Source organism: Myxocyprinus asiaticus, chromosome 26 (assembly GCF_019703515.2).
Source record: "Myxocyprinus asiaticus isolate MX2 ecotype Aquarium Trade chromosome 26, UBuf_Myxa_2, whole genome shotgun sequence".
Classification (NCBI taxonomy): Eukaryota; Metazoa; Chordata; class Actinopteri; order Cypriniformes; family Catostomidae; genus Myxocyprinus; species Myxocyprinus asiaticus.
This window is the reverse complement of record NC_059369.1, coordinates 24,612,146-24,637,398: the sequence shown is the minus strand read 5'-3', so window position 1 is coordinate 24,637,398 and position 25,253 is coordinate 24,612,146. Positions and strand designations below refer to the sequence as shown.

The window sequence follows — 25,253 nt, the reverse complement described above, 5'->3', positions numbered from 1 at the left end:
GAGAGAGAGAGAGAGAGAGAGAGGGAGGGAGGGGGAGAGAGAAAGTGAGAGAGAGAGAGAGAGAGAGAGAGAGAGAGCTGGGGGGGAGAGGGGGGAAGGAGGGAGGGGGGAGAGAGAGATAGAGAGAGAGTGGAGAGAGAGAGAGGATAGAAAGAGAGTGGTGAGAGAGAGAGAGAGGGAGGGAGGGGGAGAGAGAGAGAGAGAGAGAGGGAGGGAGGGGGGAGAGAGAGAGAGAGAGAGAGAGAGAGAGAGGGAGGGAGGAGGGGAGAGAGAGAGAGAGAGGGAGAGAGAGAAAGTGAGAGAGAGAGAGAGAGAGAGCTAGGGAGGGGGGAGAGAGAGGGGGGAAGGAGGGAGGGGGAGAGAGAGAGAGAGAGAGAGAGAGAGGGAGGGAGAGAGAGAGATAGAGAGAGGGAGGGAGAGAGAGAGATAGAGAGAGAGTGGAGAGAGAGAGGATAGAAAGAGAGTGGTGAGAGAGAGAGAGAGAGGGAGGGGGAGAGAGAGAGAGAGAGAAGGAGGGAGGGGGGAGAGAGAGAGAGAGAGGGAGGGAAAGAGAAAGATAGAGAGAGAGTGGAGAGAGAGAGAGAGAGATAGAAAGAGAGTGGAGAGAGAGAGCGAGAGAGAGAGAGAGAGAGAGAGAGAGAGAGAGAGAGAGAGAGAGAGGTCTACACAGGAAAAAAGGTGGTCCCACTCCGAAAACACTGTTTCCAAGCGGGCAATCTCAACTTCATACTTTTCTAACAGTATTGCTTCTTCTCTGAAGAGATACAAGTTATTTTTGGACTCGGCATGTTCATGTTAGCAAACACTGGGGGTATTCTATCTTTCCAGTCGGATTAAAGTTTGAGAAATCTGCGGTAAAATGGAGAGAAGAGCTGAAACTGAGGTGAAGAGGCTAGCGCTGGGAATCTCGTCTTCTAACTCGCTCCATCGACTGTAACAAAATCTCTCTTAAGGTACTCTTCTCTTTATTTACACTTCTATTGTTTCCCATTTTGGTTTTAAGTGGATATCGTTGCCTTAAAGTCGCAGAGTTACTGAAACCTCCAAGCTTAAGTTTGCTTTTATTATCCAGGCCTCGAGAAAACAATTGATTTGTGCTGGACTGGGAGTTTCTGGGGGGTATAACCGCTATATCGCTCACTTATAACGGGTTTAACGACTTTATAACATGACTGGCTCCGTTCAGGCCTGAAGCGCTGACCGGACTGGAAGAGAAAAGTGTTTCAAGTTTGTTTTGAGCGGTGTATAAGTGAACAAGTGTCTCAGATGGAGTCTTTGTGGGGGGCCAGTGACATTTTTTGTGGTAAAGTTGTTGTTTTTTATGTGGAGATTTTAGTCTAACTGTAGTGCCAATATATAAAGTGCTGAATTAATACGTTTTTTTTAGTGGGATCGTACTTATTCACTTATTACCATACTCTGTTTTGTTGTTATAAACAATTACTAACACATTTCCGTAAACAGTATATGACAACTGCTCAAAATAAATAAATAAATAAATAAATAAATTTTATATATATATATATTACTTTTAGTGATGCATATTGTAAGCTTAAAGTAGCATATGCAAAACAGACAGATTTATGCCAGTTATGCCAATAAATGTCTCGTAATGTACTGCCAGTAGTTTGTGATCTTTGTTCATGCTATACATGTTAGCATTAATAATAGCAGTATTCAGTTAGATTGAGGAATGCATTGATTTATATTCACTGTTCTTTTATGTATTATCACCACTACTGTTTAAATCTATGGTGTAAAAATTGGCTTTAATTATATATTGTTATCAACAGAAACTAATTGTTCTCCACAATCAGCATGAACAGAGGCGTCATGCCCATTCATACTGAGGGGGCATGCGGCCCCTAAAAATTTCAGCCAAGTGGATTTTGAGTGGGTTATTTTGAACTTCCAGGCGTATTTGTTCCCTCGATTAACCTTAATGATTATTGCATGTAAAAAAAAATGTCTGTGGAAGAAATCTGTATTCACATCTACATTTGGTCATTCCAGTTGAGTCACAAGTTTCACTATAGGTGGTGTCCCATAAATGATTAGGAGCTTGTGCTCACAGGTAAGATCAAGAAGCACTTGAAGGAAAGCACCGTGTCATGTTAATAAAAACCAGTTAATTGACTAAACTTATGTGCAGTTAATAGGGATAATCAATTAATCATCGTTAATATTTTGATCGATAAAGGGCCCTCCCGCTTGCGCGCATCAGAGTAGAAAACGGCATAGATGAAGATGAAGCGGGCTCAGTGTAATCAATGATGGTCTCCTTGTTTCATCCCAACCTACAGTTACGTCAGTGATTGCTGGGAAAGCAGATTCAGCTGACATCTCACAAGCACACATGGTATGTTATGTAGGCTACTGTGTTTACGGAGCGTATTATGATTTAATTTCAAATAAATAAATATGTCCAAAGGTACAAAATATCCCACAATCCACAACGTGAAGCTGTAATAAACTCAAATAAGTAAATGAGTTATATGTCTTGTTTACAAGTTATGACTAACAGTAATTCATTAACAGTAATTAAACAATTGACAAATTCGGACTAAACTAGCCTAAATATATTCAAATACACTGAACTAAGAATATTTTAAGAGGACAATGCCAATACATGCATTTCTTAAGTGTAATAATTTAAATTATATTTAAACAGTAGGCTACAGTCACATATTATTTGGAGTCCTCTACGTGCGTTTTGCAGCATTAAATTTAACGATTAATCGATTAATTGATTGTTAATTTCCACAAAGATCGATTATGAAAATGTCTGAAAATTGACCCCTAGTTTGCTAAGTATGTCTGATCTCTGTGGGACAGACAAGAATTTTTAGTCTTATATGCGGAAATTGCGGGTGGCTGACTCTGGTGCCCCTTCATAAAAAAATAGGTGCATGATGCCTCTGAGCATGAACTGTTACTTTTCACACTGATATCAAGCAAGAGCTCAAATCTAACTACTCACACTTCATCATGGAAAATATTTTTTAACCTTATCATAATTATAGTAATGATTTATTACAGCATTTAAGACATTTCTCTTTTTTATTTCAGATTAACAGCACTCTTAAATTTCATAACACCTGAATTTAGGACGTTTCTGGGGTGTCAATTGGAGATATCTCTGAGAGTGGGACCGGAAGCTTCCCTTTGTGGCATTTGCCGGTGTGGCACTGCACTGTTTACCAATTGGATGTTGCCTGGGAGATGAGAATGTGCTGCTGGCACCAAGAAGGAAGGATTTTGATGTGATGGGGTGCAGGAAGAGCAAAGTCCTTCCAGAGCCACCCACTGATGTCCAGCTAGATCTGGTCAAAAAGGTAGAGCCTCAACACACTGATGTGTATAAAAACTTTATAAAAAGTGAAGGTGGCGGGGAGAAAACAGGCTCACCATCCCCTCAGGGTCAAAGCCAGGCTGCTTCAAAGGTGAGTCAGTCCCCACCACCAGCTAACAACCAGCCGGAGCCCGCTGATCCACACCGGAAAAAAGTAGCCAAATACAGGGCCAAGTTTGAACCTCGAGTGACTGCTAAGTATGACATCAAAGCTTTGATAGGTCGGGGCAGCTTCAGTCGGGTCGTAAGAGTGGAGCACAGGAGCACACGGCAGCCGTATGCCATCAAGATGATCGAGACACGCTACCGTGAGGGCAGAGAAGTATGTGAATCTGAACTTTGCGTTCTGCGACGTGTGCGCCACACCAACATCATCCAGCTGATGGAGGTGTTTGAAACGGCAGAGCGGGTCTACATGGTGATGGAGTTGGCCACTGGCGGAGAATTGTTTGATCGCATCATTGCTCGAGGGTCTTTCACAGAAAGGGATGCCACACGGGTGCTGCAAATGGTTCTTGATGGGGTGAAGTACCTCCACACATTGGGCATCACGCACAGGGACCTGAAACCTGAAAACCTGCTTTACTATCATCCGGGTGCTGATTCCAAGATCATGATCACAGACTTTGGCTTGGCCAGCACAAGGAAGAAAGGTGATGAATGCCTGATGAAGACTACCTGTGGAACACCTGAGTACATTGCACCTGAGATTCTCGTTCGGAAGCCATACACTAATGCAGTAGACATGTGGGCACTGGGAGTCATCTCTTACATATTGCTCAGTGGTACCATGCCTTTTGAGGATGACAATCGCATGCGCCTTTACCGACAGATCCTCAAAGGGAAGTACAGCTTCTTGGGGGAGGTAAGGACAGAGCGACCATATGCTTTACATTTGCATTTATTCATTTGGCGGCATGTAATGTACAGTGCATTCAAGCTTTACATTTCATCAGTATATATACTGTATACTGTATGTATTCCCTGGGAATTGAAAACCTTGATCTTCTTGTTGCTAGCAGCAAGTTATACAGTACATTTACATTTAAGGTATTTGCATATGCTCTTATCCAGAGTATACCTTTGCTTTAGCATCAAATATGAGACCATTGAGATTAGCAAAGAGCAATCATGCCATTGGAACACTTTCTGCAAGTAAAGGAGTGCTTTCTGTACAAATGCAAACAAGTGCAACTAGGGCTCAAGTGTAAGGATTTGCAGGCCAGTAGTTCAGATTTTTTTGCCCTGCCAACATTTTTACTGGCAACGTTATTGAAGTAAATTAATAAGAAAAAAGTGCAGCATGAATGTTGCTGCTTGCGAATATTATAAAATGTATTAATGCAACGTTCTGTGTATTGTACTATTTGCAAGCAGCAGCAGTGTGAGGGACTTTGTTTCTTATTTATTTACTTCAGTGTTTTTCCTACGCACCTGCTGATTATCTGTCAGGTGTGCAGTGTTTTTATACTTTACTGGCTACATCACAAAAAATGTAAAATTATATTTTTAGCAATGCATTTGTTTATTTAGATGTACCAGGAATAAAGTTAATATTTTTCATTAAGTGTTAAGTTTTCTTAAACTAGCTCTGCTGGAAAACTATGGAATTCAATGCAGAACAATACTGATTGGAATTTTATAACCATTCTTTCTGATGCCACAAAGATTATTACAGTACAGTTGACCTACTACAGTAACACTCACTTCCTGCCATAGGAAGGAAGCTTTAATCTGGGTATTCTGACATCTGAATGAATGATATATGCAAATATTGTATATATAAAGTATTAAAATATAAATTACTTTATACTTTATTGAAATATAAAGTATTGCATGATGTGTACATAAAATATGCATCTACACACTGGCGGACAAAAGTTTGGAATAATGTACAAATTTTGCTGTTTCGGAAGGAAATTGATACTTTAATTCACCAAAGTGGCATTCAGCTGATCACAAAGTATAGTCAGGACATTGCTGATGTAAAAAACAGCACCATCACTATTTAAAAAAAGTCATTTTTGATAAAATCTAGACAGACCCCACTCCTTATCCTTGAGTAATCATGCTAAATTGCTAATTTGGTACTAGAAAATCACTTGCCATTATATCAAACACAGCTGAAAGCTATTTGGTTCATTGAATGAAGCTTAACATTTTCTTTGTGTTTGTTTTTGAGATGCCACTGTATGCAATTGTCTGGCATGTCTTAAGATCAATATTAGGTCAAAAATGGCAAAAAAGAAACAGCTTTCTCTAAAAACTTATCAGTCAGTCATTGTTTTGAGGAATGAAGGCTATACAATGCTTGAAATTACCAAAAAGCTGAAGATTTCATACAAAGATGTACACTACAGTCTTCAAAGACAAAGACAGAAAGAGATGTGGAGGGCCCAGATACAACTAAACAAGAGGATAAGTACATCAGAGTCTTTAGTTTGAGAAATAGACGCCTCACATGTCCTCAGCTGACAGCTTCATTGAATTCTACCCGCTCAACACCAGTTTCATGTACAACAGTAAAGAGAAGACTCAGGGGTGCAGGCCTAATGGGAAGAATTGCAAAGAAAAAGCCACTTTTGAAACAGAAAAACAAAAGGAAAAGGTTAGAGTGGGCAAAGAAACACAGACATTGGACAACAGATAATTGGAAAAGAGCATTATGGATCTTAACCCCATTGAGCTTTTGTGGGATCAGCTAGACTGTAAGGTGCGTGAGAAGTGCCCGACAAGACAGCCACATCTATGGCAAGTGCTACAGGAAGTGTGTGGTGAAATGTCACCTGAGTATCTGGACAAACTGACAGCTAGAATGCCAAGGATCTGCAAAGCTGTCATTGCTGCACATGGAGGATTTTTTGATGAGAACTCTTTGAAGTAGTTTAAGTAGTTCTGAATTTTTTTTTTTCAAATTGTAATAGTAATTTTTCACATTATTAATGTCCTGACTATACATTGTGATCAGTTGAATGCCACTTTGGTGAATGAAAGTACCAATTTATTTCCATAAGAGCAAAATCTGTACATTATTCCAAACTTTTGGCCACCAGTGTATATAAACTCCATAATCATGTTTTGTGTTAAGCCTATTTAGTCAGAACCAGTCAAAGACCGGTAATCTTCAAATAGAGAGACACGGGCTTAGGCATATAAGATCCCCCTCAAAAAATATCTGATTTCACCCTTGATATTTGAAATCACCCTTTCACTGTGGCACACACGTCAACTAAAGGCCTCGTGCAGATAAAGCTTAAATTGTGCACTTAAAATTACAGATTAAGTTTAATCCCAAATACAGTAAATGTGACAAAACCTAATTGTATAATCAAAGTAGATTATTTTTTTCTTTTTTCTTTTTTCTTTATAAAAGTAATAAAAAGTGTGTAGGAATCTGAAAAAAACAACAACAGCAAAAAAAAAACCCCCACTAATAATGCCTCTGCTCTGTGCCAGCTTTGGTGATATATCAGAGCTGTTTGTGTGGGCCATATAGGCTATGAGAATTCAATTAAGTGTTTGGATCCTATGTGCAAAACAATGGCTGCTGAGAGATTGGAAATGCAGATGTTTCCTATTTCCCTTTTTCCTATAGAAGAGTAAAAATGCATATGCTAATGTTCCTTGGTTTTCTTAAACCCAGTGGTATTTGTGTGTTGTTTACCTGCACTGTACAATACCTACAGCTGTTACTGATTTTTGGATGACTGTTTTCACAAACATGCAAACTGTTATAACAGTATATACTGTATATACAGTGCTATGGAAAAGTATTTTCCCCCATCCTGATTTCTTCTGTTTTTGTGTATATCTCATATTAAATTGTTTCAAAAATTCAAACTAAATCTAACATTAAACAAAGGCAATCTGAGTAAACACAAAATACAGTTTTTAAATGATAATGTTATTTATTGAAGCAAAAAGGTTATCCAATACAAACTGGGCCTGTGTGAAAAAGTATTTGCCCTTAGTTACTAAACCCCCAAATCTATGAAACTGCATTCATAATGGGGTTCAGCTGGACTAGACACAGTCAGGCCTGATTACTGCCAGCCCTGTTCAATCAAATCAACATCTAAATAGAGCTTTTTCAGCAGCATGAAGTTGGCTAAAAGGTCTCACCCAGTATTACACTATGCCAAGGTCGATAGAAATTCCAGAAATGATGAGGAAAAAGGTGATTGAAATACATCAGTCTGGGAAGGGTTACAAAGCTATTTCAAAGGCTCTGAGACTCCAAAGAACCACAGTGAAAGCCTTTATCTCCAAATGGAGAACACTTGGCACAGTAGTGAACCTCCCCAGAAGTGGCCGACCTTCCAAAATTCCTCCAAGAGCACAGCGACAACTCATCCAGGAAGTCACAAAAAAGCCAAGGACAACATCCAAGGAACTGCAGGTCTCTCTTGCATCAATAAAGGTCACTGTTCATGACTCCACTATCAGAAAGACACTGGCCAAAAATGCCATCCATGGAAGAGTGGCAAGGCAAAAACCACTGCTAACCCAGAAGAACATTAAGGCTCATCTGAATTTTGCCAAAAAAAACAGCTTGATGATCCTCAAACCTTTTGGGAGAATGTTCTGTGGACTGATGAGTCGAAAGTGGAGCTGTTTGGAAGATGGATCCCATTGGCATAAATCAAACACAGAATTCCTCAAAAAAAATGCATGGTGGTGGTAGTGTGATGGTGTGGGGATGCTTTGCTGCTTCAGGGCCAGGGCGACTTGCAATAATTGAGGGAAACATGAATTTTGCTCTCTACTAGACAATCCTAAAGCAGAGCGTCCAGTCATCAGTCTGTGAGTTTAAGCTCAAGCTGATTATGCAGCAAGACAATGATCCAAAGCATAGGAGTAAGTCCACCTATGAATGGCTCAAAAGAAGCAAAGTTTAAGTTTTGGAATGGCCTAGTCAAAGTCATGACTTGAACCCGATTGAGATGCTGTGGCAGGACCATAAACGGGCAATTCATGCTTGAAAACCCTCCAATATGGCTGCAGTTCTGCAAAGAAGAGTGGGCCAAAATTCCACCACAGTGTTGTGAAAGACTGATCTCCAGTTATCAGAAGCGTTTGGTTGCAGTTTTTGCTGCTAAAGGTGGCACAACCAGCTAATAAGTTTAAGGGGGCAGTTAGTTTTTCACATGGGTGATATAGGTGATGGATAACTTTTTTGCTTCAGTAATTAAAAAAACTGTATTTTGTGTTTACTCAGGTTGCCTTTGTTTTATGTTATATCTCGTTTGAAGATCTAAAACAATTTATTATGAAAAATACACAAAAACAGAAGAAATCAGGATGGGGCAAATACTTTTCCACAGCACTTGTATGTCAAAACAAACAAGAACAATCCCTTATTCACACATAGGATGTAAATGTCAGAATTTCCAATAGTTGTTGACAAATATGCGTTTTTCAGTAGCCGATCTAGACAGCAGGGTGCAGGGCTCCAGACTAAAAAAATTACTTAGAAGCCATTGGCTCCTAAAGTGAAACATTAAGGTGCCAAATGGCTGTTTATCGAGCAAATCACAGAATTGCTCGATTTAGATTGCTGTTCAGAAACAAAATAGAAAGCCCAAGAAAAGGAACTGCTGATAACCCATTAATCGGAGGTTTAATAAACAGTATATATAGTTGAGAAGATCAGTTTGCATTCCTCTTTTGTCTCATAAATGTTTACACCCCTTTCGGTAGTTATTATGTTAGTGTAATCTTGAGTTGAAGTGGTAAACCTATTTGGCTTGCTGTCCATATACTGGAGGGCTCGGAGCTCGAGTCTCGACTCGAGTCCTGATTATCCCCCCGGACTTTACTTATTTAGATAAATAATGAATCTAGAGAATATGTGGAGATGGGGTGGAGGTGGGATGTCAGGAGAGTTGTCACAGGAAGCAGTTAAGCAGCGGCTTATAAATGCCTACTCACGGGCTGTGATTTGTCAGATTAAAATTAACATACTCCTCCTGAACTCTGTTAATTAACTCCATTTTAGTAGTTGGTATGTTAATGGAATCTTGTGTTGAAGTGGTAAACATATTTGGCTTGCTGTCCGTATAGTGGAGGGCTTGGAGCTTAAGACTCGACTAGTCTTGATTACCCCCCAAAAAAGGTGTTAAGGTGAAAGATCGGTACCATGACTATGGCAGGAAGTATTTAGGACAATGAGCCGGCAACAGTTCTATTTGGTAATTTGGCTTAACGAATACTTCTGAAAATTCGCATATGTTTGAAGGTGCGTTCTTGTACTATGGCTGGTCGAGAGGGGCTACACTGCGATTCGAATGGGAGACCACCACTCATCATAGAAGTGGATGGGCTCATGGCATTCGAACGGGGAAGGTGTGAACAAGAGTTGGCTCGTGCTGCGTTCGAAAGGGAGGGCTCACGCTGCGATTCGAACAGGAGACTGCTCTAAAGAGAGAGTGGTTTAGCTTGTGGTATTTGAATGGGTAAGTCCAGCATGCATTCAAATGGGGGTCCACTCTGCATCCGAAATGGAAAGGCCCATCCATTGCCTCGAAAGGGGGAGCCTGAGATACGAGGATGTGTATGAGCTCGTGCGGCATTTGATCGAAAGGGGCTACACTGCGATTCGAACGTGAGACCTCCACTAAGCATAGAAGTGGATGGGCTCATGACATCCGAACGGGGAAAGTGAGAACGAGAGTTGGCTCATTCTGTGTTCGAAAAGGAGGGCTCACACTGCGATTCGAATGGGAGACTGCTCTAAAGAGAGAGTGGTTTAGCTTGCGGCATTCAAACGGGTAAGCCCAGCATGCATCCAAACGTGGGTCCACTCTGCATCCAAATGGAAAAGTCCACTCAGTGCTTCGAACGGGAGAGCCCACTATACGTGTGAACATGGGTGGGCTCACGCAGCATTCGAACGGGAGGGCTCTTACTGCGATTTGAACTGGAGGACTCACATATACGCACACACGCACGTACATATACGCACGCACACCCGCGCATATACACACATACACATACGTACGTGTACACATATGCGTGCTTGCATGTAGGATGTTTCGAGACGACGGAGGGTGGTGACATGAGTGATAGAGACAGGTGATACTGATTGGGTGATTAGCAAATTAGTGATTGATGAGCTGTCCTGATGTGGAAACGATTGGATATGGTGTAGCTGTGATATGCGTATGAGGACCTGCGACCAAGAGATTGAATTTGTTGTTTGGCCAGGATGCCAGATTGGAGGAGGACTGATTTGAGGTGCTTTTGGAACTAGAATCTTGAAGCTGCATGGTTATTATCATTGACGAATAGCGGATCAAGAGGGTACTTAGATTGGTAAGGTTGGATGGGGGTGGACAAGTTGAAAATGTAAATCGAATGCCCCTTTTAACTTGATCTGTTTGCTTTGTTTAATGAAGAGTCTGATTGTTTTGTTTGTCTATAATTTGCAGGTCTGAGAAGGTGGGATGAATGTTGGGATCGAACTGTGTATTGACAGTGATTTCTGAGCAACGCAGAAAGCCGAAAAGGCTAGGATAAACATATCATCGAGTGTGCAAGCTGTGTTTACTGAATGGTAACCAAGGCGGAGGGTGGTTAGGCATTTGGTTAGAGGCATTCTGGTGCCCGAGCGTTTAATGAGCAGAAAAAATTTTGGGGTTATTGATTGCTGGGGCGGACTTGCTGAATATAATTTATGGAACGCTCAGATAGCCTTTGATAGTATCTGGTTAAATGCCTCTGAATTGGTTTATGAATGGTGAAATGGATAATATGCTGTAGTAGAACCATTATTAAGCGCAATATATATAGTCCCCCAAATTGGGTGAAGGAAACGCCAAATCCAGGTCTGACAGAGTGCTAGATTGTGGTAAACTGCATTGGAACAACAGGCTTTTGGAGGCAGCCTCACGTGAGGGCCTGCTCTGGGTGGAAGGTTTGGACGAAGGACCTTTATGCGGCTAAAGGGGGCTGTACCATTGATATTTGCTTCTAATCAGTCAGCTTATGGGGGCAGCCTCATGTAAGGGCTCGATCCGGGTGGAAGGTTTAGATTAAAGGACCTGTGTACGACCATAGGGAGTTGTACCATAGGTATACTGTCAGATCGGCTGGCTTGCGGAGGTAGCCTCACTCAATAGTCTGCCCAGAGACTGGGAAATATGGTGCTTTGAAAAGAACAGGAGGAGGTGGTGACTGCCACCTCTTGTAATGCTCTTTGCAGCTTCTGAGAAGCGAAGACAAACGGCTTCAGCAGAAGCATGGTAAAGCGCTGCCATGGATGTAGAGTAAGTGGGGCTCCTGCTGGAGTGGAGTTTAGAGTACTGCTGCAGTGGATTGAGTATTTGGGGGCATGGTAAAGGGGCTCCTGTGGGATCGCAGTGGTGTTTCCATTGCCGTAGATGCACATCTACATCTTAGGAATTGAAAGTGCCTGTGGAGAAAATAGAAATAACTCTGTGTACACACATTTGGCATGGGTTGGGCACTGCTGAGGCAGTGTCAGGTGGGATGCTGTTGCTGCGGTATCAAGTAGGGCACAAATGACTTTATTAGATTTATCAACACCTGTAAGGGAGGCAAAGGTTAGTTTGTACTTACCTGTAGGGCGAGCAAATGGTTAGTTAGGAATATGTTAATTTATTACCTTTATATACGTCTGTAAGGGAAGCAAAAGTTTAGTTAAGAATACAACTTTATTACATTTGTCATGGCACTACTGCGGCAGTATCAAAATGTGAAAGGGGTGCTGCTGTGGCATTATCGAGAGTATGCGGGTGATGCTTCGGCACTATCGGCACATTATCTGGTGGGGCACTGCAGCTGCAGTATCAAGTGGGGCGCACATGGTTTTATTACATTTATGCATGCCTGTAAGGAAACAAAAGTTATTTTGAAGGTTATATCAAGCTCTATTTATTATGTGTTGGGCTCGTTTTAACCATGAGCGAAGGAAATGCCAATGTGAAGGTTAATGGGAAATGCTAAAATGCTCTTAAGGTCACTGCACCACCACTGTGCTTGAACGGGAGAGCTCATACTGCATTCGAACGGGAGAACCTGTGGCCCAAATTGCATAGAGCCCACACTGCATTCGAATGGCGGGTGTCACAGAGTAGAGAACCTTGCCAAATTTTGGTTTGCGATGTGTATATATATTCATGAGCTACACCCCTAGATGTTTGATAAGAGGAAAACAGGTCCATGAATGCGGTGCTTGGACAGTTTGCAGGAATGACGCCGCAGTTGTGGCTCCTGTATGGCATGTTTGCACTACTTTGTGGTATCGGGGGAGTTTGGCGTATGGCCTGAAAGACGCCATGGTTGTGGCACCTGGACAGCCCATTTGTGCTGCTTAGGGATGTTTTGAGCCAGTGGTAGGAGCACCGAAGTTGTGCTTTCAAGCAACTTAAATGTTTGCCATCTTTAGCTCCTTGGAAGGTAACGGTGAAGTTTTGGAGTGATACCTAGATAGTGAAAGCAAGAGGAAAACCTGTGAACAGAGTAGAGAACCTTGCCAAATTTTGGTTTGCGATGTGTATATATATTCATGAGCTACACCCCTAGATGTTTGATAAGAGGAAAACAGGTCCATGAATGCGGTGCTTGGACAGTTTGCAGGAATGACGCCGCAGTTGTCAGTTGGAAGGGATTTTAGATGGACTCTCGTAGAGACCTGCTGGAAGTAATATTGGTGAAACCCTTGCTGATGCCACAATTTCAGGCTTTTCTGTAGAAACAACAAAATATTCATATTTAGGTGAAACTTGTACACATTTCACAACTCAAAGAAATCTGTGAAAAGTTAGATCCATGACCACTGGAGTGTGGGCTGCACTTGCACCAGTAGAGGGGTAACGTCAGGTTGCTAATGCTTATTTGAGGGGAAAACATGTGGACTGCTAATGCTTATTAGAGGGGAAAGCATGCAGTCGACATTTCAGGGACATGAGTCTAGAGAGAAGAGAAAAGAAATATTAGTAACATTTAGAAACAATGTGACCAACAGCATAAATTATCTAGGAATAAAGAGAGTTGCAGCTCTGCAATGCATACAGAAATGCAGGAGAAACGTGCTGGGAAATACATCTTAAATGTGAAAAAACAGCATAAAATGATCTAAGAAATAAAAGAGCTTTGGCTGTGTACTGCATACTGATATGCAGGAGTAATGGACTTGCAATCATGATTGAAGGATTCACTTGTGGTCATTCGCTCCTTAGGAGTATGACTCTCACCTGCTGTACAATATACGTCTTGCATAGGAAATGCATTGCATAGCAATTGGTGTGAACAGCATGAAATTATCTAGGACTAAAGAGAGTTGCAGCTCTGCACTGCGTATGGAAATGCAGGAGAAATGGATTGATTTGACTTGTGTGAAGTGTTTGTCCTGACGGGTGGAGGGAAAGTCATGTTATAGTGTGGAGATGAGTGGAAGTTTGTAGTAGTGCTTGCTTCGTGTTATCAGGACTGCGTGGCGAGGCGAGCTCGAATGCTGAGAGGAGGCGAGACATGTTGCAGGATGATTATGAATGAGTTTGGATGTGGCGCATCATCCGCCTCTTGCAGAGCCGAATTCGGCTCGTGTCTGTTTGGACGGAGGTTGTATATAACTGCAGTGTGCTGTGGAATGGTCAGAAATGGTTGTGCTAAAATGTCTGCGTTGGTTTGGAAAGAAGTTGTAAGTAGAGTATTGGTCGATTGGAAGGAGTTCCCAGTTGCATATTTGCCCCTGTGTTCAGAATGGAATACATCATGCTCCGAAGGGCACTTTGGAGGGAGAAACAATTGTGATATTCATGTTAGAAGATGATGAACAATCGCTGGATAGAGCACACCCTAAACGAGGGGGGTTCTCTCGCTTTCGAATAAAAATGGAACTGTAATGGATCTTGAATGGCATGAAGCCGGAACGGCGCCCGTTCACGGAGGCAGCTCACACGATGGATCATTCCAGGTGGAAAGTATAGATAAGAGAACATATGAGCAGTCGTGGAGAGCAGTTTCTTATGTATACAGAGCCAGAGCAGCCAGTTTGCGGAAGCAGCTTCACGCTATAAACTGCTTCGGTGAATGGAGTATAAAAAGAAAGACAGAGTAAAAAAATATAACACTTAACGTGGTAGCCGTCAATACTGCAAAAACAAATGAGCTACTGTGGCAGCTTCTGTTGAAAAACATCACTTTAGAACTACTAGTATCATGGCTTGGGCTGTTTCTAACATGCTATTGGTGAAACAAGGATATGTGTGTGTGTGTGTGTGAGAGAGAGAGAGAGAGAGAGAGAGAGAGAGAGATGGAGCGTGTGCCATCACCTGTTGCCGCTCTCAAACAGAGATGATGTAGTGTGTTGGTCAGCTTTCTGAAGATAATGTAATTTTGGTGAAATTCATCCTATTTTCTCAGTGGAAAAATAGCCGTCCAAGCGGGGTATTCCTCCCTAGCGAGTCATTCACTATAGAAACTGCAATCTCTTCCACCATTTTTAACAGTATTTCCTCTCCAATGTGGAAACTCCGGTAAGAGGTAAGCGCCTTGAGTTTGTGTAATTATTCAGTCTGTTGTGTCTCTCAGCTGTGATGAGCCTTAATGCAGAAGTTGTTCGTTTAAAGCTATTTCCTAGTTTTAGTAGTGTAGTAGTAATATGAGCAATCACAGAGTGCTGTTAAATGTAAACACTGACTGACGCTGACTCACTTCACGTCACCAGCTGGCTCATATTACACACAAAAATAGTCTTTTGCCTCCACCTGCTGGCTAAAATATGTAATGCCACAAAATTAAATGTAAAGAGACAGATAGCTCTAAACACATCTGCACTGCTCTTACACTTTAGTTTAGAACAGCATGAACACAAGCGGAGTGATTCACACAGTGGAGCGTCCAAGTGCTGATGGTGTGAGACCATCAGTACTCATGGAACGTCTCTCGTCCAGTCAGATTCGAGGACCGGAACTACCTGTTGTGTATATATATATATATATATATATATATATATATATATATATACGGTGATGTGAAAAAGTGTTTGCCCCCTTCCTGATTTCTTATTTTTTTGCATGTTTGTCACACTTAAATGTTTCAGATCATCAAACAAGTTTAAATATTAGTCAAAGATAACACAAGTAAACACAAAATGCAGTTTTTAAATGAAGGTTGTTATTATTAAGGGAAAACAAAATCCAAACCTACATGCCCCTGTGTGAAAAAGTGTTTGCCCCACCTGTTAAAACATAACTTAACTGTGGTTTATCACACCTGAGTTCAATTTCTCTAGCCACACCCAGGCCTGATTACTGCCACACCTGTTCTCAATCAAGAAATCACTTAAATAGGACCTGCCTGACAAAGTGAAGTAGACCAAAAGATCTTCAAAAGCTAGACATCATGCCGAGATCCAAAGAAATTCAGGAACAAATGAGAAAGAAAGTAATTGAGATCTGTCAGTCTGGAAAAGGTTATAAAGCCATTTCTAAAGCTTTGGGACTCCAGAGAACCACAGTGACAGCCATTATCCACAAATGGTGAAAACATGGAACAGTGGTGAACCTTCCCAGGAGTGGCCGGCTGACCAAAATTACCCCAAGAGCGCAGCGACGACTCATCCAAGAGGTCACAAAAGACCCCACAACAACATCCAAAGAACTGCAGGCCTCACTTGCCTCAGTTAAGGTCAGTGTTCATGACTCCACCATAAGAAAGGGACTGGGCAAAAATGGCCTGCATGGCAGAGTTCCAAGACGAAAACCACTGCTGAGCAAAAAGAACATTAAGGCTCGTCTCATTTTTGCCAGAAAACATCTTGATGATCCCCAAGACTTTTGGGAAAATACTCTGTGGACTGACGAGACAAAAGTTGAACTTTTTGGAAGGTGTGTGTCCCATTACATCTGGCGTAAAAGTAACACCGCATTTCAGAAAAAGAACATCATACCAACAGTAAAATATGGTGGTGGTAGTGTGATGGTCTGGGGCTGTTTTGCTGCTTCAGGACCTGGAAGACTTGCTGTGATAAATGGAACCATGAATTCTGCTGTCTGCCAAAAAAATCCTGAAGGAGAATGTCCGGCCATCTGTTCGTGACCTCAAGCTGAAGCGAACTTGGGTTCTGCAGCAGGACAATGATCCAAAACACACCAGCAAGTCCACCTCTGAATGGCTGAAGAAAAACAAAATGAAGACTTTGGAGTGGCCTAGTCAAAGTCCTGACCTGAATCCTATTGAGATGCTGTGGCATGACCTTAAAAAGGCAGTTCATGCTCGAAAACCCTCCAATGTGGCTGAATTACAACAATTCTGCAAAGATGAGTGGGCCAAAATACCTCCACAGCGCTGTAAAAGACTCATTGCAAGTTATCGCAAACGCTTGATTGCAGTTGTTGCTGCTAAGGGTGGCCCAACCAGTTATTAGGTTTAGGGGGCAATCACTTTTTCACACAGGGCCATGTAGGTTTGGATTTTGTTTTCCCTTAATAATAACAACCTTCATTTAAAAACTGCATTTTGTGTTTACTTGTGTTATCTTTGACTAATATTTAAAGTTGTTTGATGATCTGAAACATTTAAGTGTGACAAACATGCAAAAAAATAAGAAATCAGGAAGGGGGCAAACACTTTTTCACACCACTGTATATATATATATATATATATATATATATATATATACACAATACACGTATGTCATGTGTATTTTGTTGATTCATGTCTTTTATTTTGAAAAGTTTAGTTCCTGTTCCCTTGTCATGTGATTTCATGTTTTCCCTCCATGTTCATGTGTCATGTTTTCATTGGTTTATTAGTTAATTGTCTTGTTAGCTTGTTATCAGTTCTGTCTGTTCATTGGTTCTTGTTCTCCCATGTCTTGTATTTAAGTCCTCATGTTTTCCATTGTCCCTTGTCAAGTATTGAATATGTATGTGCATAGTCAAGTCATGTTTATGTTTCACGTTTGTAGTTAGAGTTACTGGTTATCACGTTTGTAAATAAACTGCACTTGGGTTCTTCATCTTCACGTTGTCATCATCATTGCCAGTGCCAGCATTGTTACAATATATAAAATTAATTGTTTTACAATATTGCTGTAGTCTCTTTACTGTTACTGGATGGCCCAGACACAGAGACTACAAGAGTGCAAATTGAATGAAATCCCAGATGCAGATTATTGTGCTACTCCAATCCCAATCAATAATTACCAGAAGAAAAAAAAGTGGTACACAATATGGGAATTTTAATTATACACATATACTCTTAAATACACATGGGACTCTTATTTTGAAATGTCTGTGCTCCCAGTTGTGAGCTCAGTGACAGCTGATTCACTGAGAAAGTGAATCTGATTCAAACTGCTAATCTGAACTCCAGCCCTCAGTTCTTTTCGGGTAATTAATTAAAAGACCCGGTTCGAAAGAGTCATTTGTTCACGACTCTTTTGCGCTGGTTTTGTTGTTGCGTGCATTGCAGCGAGCTCGTTATGAAAAGCGGGTGAAAAGCGGCATAAGACACACTGGTGCACGCTCTAAAGATGTATTCAATAACTCACAAGATGATATCTGACGAAAACGCATATGAACACACACAACCCGACTGTCACCAGTGGTGACTAGATTTTAAATTATTGTCGCAATCAATTATAATTCGCATTTGCGACCATTTTAGACGCAGTCTGGAGGCCTGAGGGTGGTCGGTGAATGTTGCACATTATAATGCTGATTTATAAACTCACCAGCCATTAGGTACACCTGTACATCTACTTAATCATGCGATTAGCAAATCAGCCAATCATGTGGCAGCAATGTAATGTATAAAATCATGCAGATATGGGTCAGGAGCTTCAGTTAATGTTCACATCAACCATCAGAATAGGGAAAAATGTGATCTCAGTGATTTGGACCGTAGCATGATTGTTGGTGCCAGACGGGCTGGTTTGAGTATTTCTGTAACTACTGATCTCCTGGGATTTTCACGCACAACAGTTTAGGGTGTAAAGAGAATAGTGCGAAAAACAAAAAACATCTGCAGTTCTGTGGGTGAAAACGGATTGTTAATGACAGAGGTCAGAGGAGAATGGTCAGACTGGTTCAGGCTGACAGGAAGGTGACAGTAACCCAAATAAACATGCATTACAACAGTGCTATGCAGAAAAGCATTTCTGAATGTACAACATGTTAAACATTGAGGGGTATGGGCGACAGCAGCAGAAGACCCCTCTGGGTACCACTACTGTCAGAGTAGAACAGGAAACAGGCTGCAGTGGGCACAGGCTCACCAGAACTGGACAGTAGACGGTTGGAAAAACATTGTCTGGTCTGACAAATCTGGATTTCTGCTGAGGTACACAAATGGTAGGCCCAGTGCAGACTCAGTTTTCTGAGAAGTGGAACCCAATGTGGTCTTCTGCTATTGTTGTCCATCCGCCTCAAGGGTTGATATGTTGTGCATTATGAGATGCTACTCTGCTCAATTGTACAGAGGGGTTATCTGAGTTACTCTGCTCTCTAATTATCACTGCTTTCTAATACTATTTTTATTTAATTTTGACTCAACCGTAAATTGTGTACATTTTTAAGTATTGGGAAACCTGTTTGGAAACATTAAATATTTTTCCAAATTCCATTTAGTGCCACTATTTGTGCAGAAATTACACACTTCACTTTTCACAATGTTAATTGTTCAGTAAACCATATTAAAACCCTATTCAAATGTACATACATTTAAATATAAAAAAATATTCTAACATTTTCTAAATGATCATAATGGCATACTCTCTGTAAATGTTGTTGATTTGATTAACCTCAAGATACCTGTTTTGGTGTGCTCATAGTGGCTTTTTAAGTGTCTTTGGTCTGGTGAGAGTAGGCTTAGGCTGAAGAATCTGTCTTATACAGCTACTAGAGCTGCTTTCCTAAATGGAAATATTCCCAACAAAGCCACCATCACAAAAGCAGAAGAAAAAAAAGGCTAAGATAGTTTAGCCTCTTTCTGTCTGGCTGTTGGCTCCATTGTGCCCTGTTTCTATTCATCACAAAGTTCTGAATGTATTTCAGACACTTTCAACTATTGCCAACCATTTCGTCTTGTATTTTGACTTCAGATTTCCTGATGTGTTTATTTGTGCGCCTCTGTTTATTAATCGTGTGTATTTGCATGTATGTTTTTGTGCGATTACATGTGCTTGGGAGTGTGTATGTGTTTGTGTTAGCTGGAAAATAACCAGCACACTCCTGTCATCGTGTCTTATCCCGCAGTAACCCCCTGCATGAGTGTGTGATGTCAGGCCGCAGAGTTCCTGGCAGAGAGTGTGCGTCAGGGCCTCTCTGCTGCTGTGAGTCAGAGACAAGATGAATGTGGACTTTGCAGGGAAAAGCCCTGGAGGAGTTATGCTAACCAACAAAAACCGAGCAATGTTTCGTTTTCTCTCTGGCTTGTAGAGCTGCAAGTGTGTGGCCAGTTGTCATAACATTAGAGTGCATGGCTAGTCTAAAGATGAGCCGATTAAGTAAAAATTAACTTAAGGTAACTAGTTTATACATTTTCCATTGCTATCTGCTGTTACTTCCTGAAGCCTTTTGTGTATTGATCTAGAAAGACAAGGCGCAGGTGATACGGTCCAGAGATTGTGCTTTCTTTCCGTTTCACTGGAATTGAATTATGCTTTCAAGTTTCAGCTGTTGTTATACTGTAGTTTATTGGTTCTTGTGTATTTCTCATATCCGTTCACAACTGTGTTCACAGACAGCAGAAATAATTAGGTGGTTCACATGATAATGTTAGCAAAATCTGCTATGACCACTTAATGAATTAAAGGAATATTCCAGGTTCAATACAATTTAAGCTCAGTCAGCAGCATTTGTGGCATAATGTTGATTACCACAAAAATTCATTTCGACACGTCCCTTCTTTTCTTAAAAAAGTTTTTTTGAGGTAATAGTGAGGCACTTACAATGGAAGTGAATGTGGCCCATTTTTAGAGGGTTTAAAGGCACAAATATGAAGCTTATAGTTTTATAAAAGCACTTTCATTAATTCCTCTGTTAAAACATATGTATTATTTGAGCTGTAAAGTTGTTTAAATTGTAATTTTTATGGTTGTTTTAGGGTGTGTTGACATCACATCGTCATGGAAATGAAGTTGTAAAATTGGCTATAACTTTACACAGAAAAGGTTAGTAAGTGATTTTATCACACAAAAATCTTGTTAACACGCATATTGTTTACATCTTGTGGCTATACTTTTGAAAAAGCCATATAGCCACTTCCATTGTAAGTGCCACACTATAACCCAGATTTTTGCTCAAAATACATTTTTGGGGTAATCAATATTACGCCACAAATGCTGTCGACTGAGTTTAACTAAGTTGAATTGAACCCGGAATATTCCTTAATATTTTTCAAAATCAGCAACTCATAAATACAGCTGCAGATTCTTTTTTATGTGGGGTGAATTAGGATAATCTGATACATTGGGTAATATGGGATAATTTGTAATTTTTTTGCTCCATTAAAAAGTCTGTAGTAATATTAACATATTCTAGCTGGGTTGTCATGTGATTGAGGTCTTATTTACTGGTCTGAAGTTTTGGGGTGACAATCACAGTATGAAGTGCAAAACAATGTTAATTGATCTATTTGAGATGATGTAATATGGAATCTACTAAGAGATCTTCTGGGAAGCAAATATGACTAATCTCAAACGTTGAAATTTTTTATCTAATTATTTTCTGACGTCCCTCCACAGTCAGTACATTTGCATGCCCTTTAAAAGTCTGATTTTAGTCAAACTAAAAGAATAATTTGTCTTTATAAAATGTCATGTAAACGCTTTAGCCCGACTGAAATCGTAGCAGACCGATTTTTGTGAAGTTGGACTAACAGACCTAGATAATGCAATTGTAGCTCAGCTTCTTTCAGCATGTATAGCCTACATGTTAATCGGACCACAGTTATGCATTTCAATTATACTTTATGTCATGTACACTTGGACAGACAGATGAAGACTATAGCTCGACTACACAATATCCCGCTGTAGCTCGATTATAACTGCGCATGTAAACATACTGATTGTGTTCACACTAAATTCTCAGAATTTTTTGAGGATGTCTGATTCCTTTTATCTAATCCATTTTCTATTGTTCTCTCCCTTTCTGTCAGCCATGGCCAAGTGTGTCCAACCTTGCTAAAGACTTCATCGACCGTGTCCTCACGGTGGATCCTAGTGAACGTCTCACTGCGGGTCAGGCACTTAAACACCCTTGGATTGTCAGCATGGCTGCTTCTTCCTCCATGAAGAACCTGCAGCGGTCCATTTCCCAGAACCTCCTGAAGAGAGCGTCATCACGTTGCCACAGCACCAAATCAGCCCAGTCCACTCGCTCCAGTCGCTCCACAAAGTCGAGCAAGGCACGTCGTGTTCGCGAGAAAGAGCTGAGAGAACTCAATCGCCGTTACCAGCAACAATGTAATGGTTGAGGGCAACTGCAAGCCATGCAATGACAAACCAGACTACATGTGCCCTACAAGTCCAGATGAGAACATTGGAGAGAGCAGAACAATATTGTGCCTTGACTCAGATGTCAACTTCCTACGCCATCAAGTCTGAGCCAATTAGCAGAAAACCTCCTAAAATTTTATCAATTTTCTATTTTTCTGCTGTTTCTCTCTTGTATTACCTTTTATGTGAGTGTTTTATTTATTTATTGTTGGTTGTATGTTCATTATTACGTTGTCTCATTGCCTTTTACCTGATTGTATCTGTTGAACAGGATTTTACAAAGTTGCTGGAAGGACTTATCTTGTTGGCTGTTCTTCCTGATTTTGCTGGGAATTATCCGTTACAGTACCCACATAGTTGATTGCTCTTCTAAAGGGGAAATGTGCTGTTTATTCATTATTAGCAACAAATCAAATAGCCTAGTGATAATTAAATGTGCCTTAACATCATTTTTTAACACAAGGAAAGGTAAGAATCATACTGTTGGTAACAGACATTATTCACAGCAGTGTCATCTTTGATTTTTGACGGGAATGACAACGACGCTGTGAGGGATAGACGTACTGTCTCTTCAATGGGCTGTATTGAAGTTTAAAGTGTTTTTGGATCATTCCGTGGACAAAACATTGAACAAAAAAATATTTCCAAGAACACTTAAAAATTTCCAGACAACATAAGTTGTGGAAAATCAGATGTGATCAAGGAGCTTTTTACAGCTTTATACCGTTCGTGACATCAAAGAGGTGGTAAGTCTATCATTTACAGCCTCGTTGTCATTCCATTAAACTTCAAAGATGCCGCTAGCGTGAATAAGGATGATTGCTTTGAAGTAAGTAACCACACAGACCACATTTATAATGATACACACATGGCAATCTGGATATCAGGACTATGAACCTGGATGGCTAATTCAAGAATATCATTGTGAGCTCTAAGTTCTACTTTGTCCAATAAGTTTAGTGTTTAGCTATAGGGGCTTCAACTATTGCATCCAGTCTCTAACTAGCTTTAGCTGCAACCCTGGTATGGATGCTGATGTTAATTATATCAACTGTTCATATCTATCGGAAAATATGCAAATAGACAAAAACTGTAGTGAAATAGTTGACTTTAAAGGGATATTTCTCCCCAAAATTAATCATTATTCACTCAGCGTCATGTTGTTGTTCCAAACCCACATGACTTATTCTTCTGTGGAACACAACAGTTAGACAAAATGTTAGTCTCAGTCACCATTTCCTTTAATTGCATCTTTTCATTTTATTTTATTCTTTTCATACAAAGAAGGTGCATGGTTCCATCATTCTGTTAATTTGTTGTGTTCCATGGAAGAAACAAAGTCATATGGGTTTGGAACAACATGAAGGTGAGTAAATTATGACATAATTTTCATTTTTTCATCTCATCAAGTTTGTTAGAAAAATGATGGCAGTTGTGCTCTTTGAAGGATGATTCTTGGCTAATACTGTTGGATTTGTCGTGACATACATTCTAGTAATTAATCATACTAACCGATATTGATCACTCTCAGAGTGGTTGAAAGTTGGAAGCCCTATCGTTAAATCCTACTTTTGGTTACTTTCTCTGTCCCCAGCTGTTGCTCCTTGAGCAAGGCACTGAACCACCATGTAGGCCTTTTGGCAGCCTTTTCACTCTTAGCCCGCTTTGTCAGAAAAGAGAAAATATGCCAAAGAAATTCTCACAAGGAACTTTTGAGATCGGACTTGTGATTCCTTGTAAAAAAGAATTACTGTTAAAACTGTGATGATATGAAGCCTTCTTAAATTAAATGTTTTTAAATATGTTCTTTATGTCATTTTATAAAATCCTATATAAAAAATGAAAGGAAAAATCATTCTGTGTATTTGCATTGTGTCCTGTTTCACAGTTATCCTTGAATATGTTTTAAAATTGATGCAAAATTTTTAAAGATTCTTTGGGAAAAAATGGCACTATTACATTGGTTTTGGATACTTTATTTCAATGACAGTATTTGACAAAAGAAATACTTTTATTTTTGCTTTCTTCCAAATTGTCACACTTCTAAGCTTGTCTAATAGTCTCAAATATATATTTTTCTCCATTTGCTTAGATTTATTAGTTAAATTTAACACGCTCGGTGTCAAAGTCTAAAGCTAATTAAAAATGACTAGAGATTTTCTGGGTTCAATACAAGTTAAGTTCAATCGTCAGCATTTGTGCCATAATGTTGAATACAACAAAAAGTAATTTAGACTCGTCCCTCTTCTTTAAAAAAAAAAAAAAAAAATCTGGGTTACAGTGATGCACTTACAATGTAAGTAAATGTGGCGTACATTTTTGGGGGGGTTAAAAGCAGAAATGTGAAGCTTATAATTTTATAAAAGCACTTACATTCATTTTTCTGTTAAAACTTGTGTATTATTTGAGCTTTAAAGTGTTTTAGGGTTTAGGGCATTGCATTGTCATGGCAACAAAGGTATAAAATTAGATAAACTTTACACAAAAGATTAGTAATCAATTTTATCACCCTAAAATCATGTTAACATGCATATTATTTACATTTTTTGGCTATACTTTTTAAAAAGTAATTATTTAATGTTTACAGATTGGCCCCATTCACTTCCATTGTAAATGCCTCAATGTTATCGAGCATTTTTGCTTTGTCTAAAGCAAAGATAAGAGGGACAAGTTGAAATTATTTTTGTGGTAATAAACATCAACCACAAATGGTGTCGATTGAGTTTAATTTCAATTTCAACTGAACCCAGAATATTGCTTTAACATTTCAGAAAATGTTGCTTAAGGGGTCATTTGAAAGTGGCAAGTCAGCCATACAGTATTTTTTATTTTATTTTTTATTTTAATTAAATAGAATCCACTAAAAAGATTTTATAAATCTCAAAAATGACAACAACAAAAAAGAAGAAAAACTTTATTCCATAATTAAATGTTTTGGAAGGGCTTCTTTATCCCAAATAGTTTTTCTCAAGAAAAGAGCTATTTTGTATGTGCATTTTATAATTTTAATTTATCTGATATGCTAGTAAGTAAAATTGAGACTAGTAGTGCTCGGAAAAGTGCAAAAAATATTTTTATTAAGTGGATCAACAACATGCATGTAAAAATTGTGTGTTTGTAGCCATTAAACTAATACTGCAACTGTTGCCTCTTGAATGGAAATGTTTTGTATGTTTGTTTGTTTTTTCTTCTTTTTTAATGAAGAATAATGATATTTTTCCACATTATTCAAAAAAGTGAAATCAATAATATTTTATAAAATTATGCAATTAAAGAATCTAAGAAACAAATTTCTTGCCATGCCCATTGTACTTCATTTGCTCCATCATCTTTGCTAATCTGTACAATTCAGAATGTGAAGGCTTCTTATTCTTAAAACTCAGCCAGAGGTTTGTATGTCAGGCCTTCTCACCTGTAATAACCTCATAGCGT

At 39.8% G+C, this 25,253-nt stretch overlaps 1 protein-coding gene across 3 annotated transcripts; it reads left to right on the top strand.

The window, feature by feature from the left end:
- Window positions 1-667: 667 nt before the first annotated feature.
- On the top strand, window positions 668-25,127 carry LOC127417352 (serine/threonine-protein kinase H1 homolog). 3 transcript variants are annotated; one of them, XM_051657326.1, is made up of 4 exons: window positions 668-953; window positions 2,304-2,359; window positions 3,070-4,217; window positions 21,482-25,127. In XM_051657326.1, exons 3-4 carry the CDS (start codon window positions 3,267-3,269, stop codon window positions 21,797-21,799), a joined length of 1,269 nt encoding a protein of 422 aa, XP_051513286.1. In that variant the 5' UTR covers window positions 668-953; window positions 2,304-2,359; window positions 3,070-3,266; the 3' UTR covers window positions 21,800-25,127. The 3 variants fall into 3 exon arrangements, with proteins under 3 accessions (XP_051513286.1, XP_051513287.1, XP_051513285.1); XM_051657327.1 differs by lacking the exon at window positions 2,304-2,359 and adding an exon at window positions 20,429-20,495 and having other exon boundaries at window positions 21,482-21,640; XM_051657325.1 differs by lacking the exon at window positions 2,304-2,359.
- Window positions 25,128-25,253: the final 126 nt, after the last annotated feature.

Bases quoted from the DNA above. Each gene is read 5' to 3' on its own strand.
- LOC127417352 (XM_051657325.1), top strand. From the start codon at position 3,267: ATGGGGTGCAGGAAGAGCAAAGTCCTTCCAGAGCCACCCACTGATGTC. The intron at 4,218-21,481 runs GTAAGGACAGAG...CCTTTCTGTCAG, and splicing joins AGTACAGCTTCTTGGGGGAG to CCATGGCCAAGTGTGTCCAA.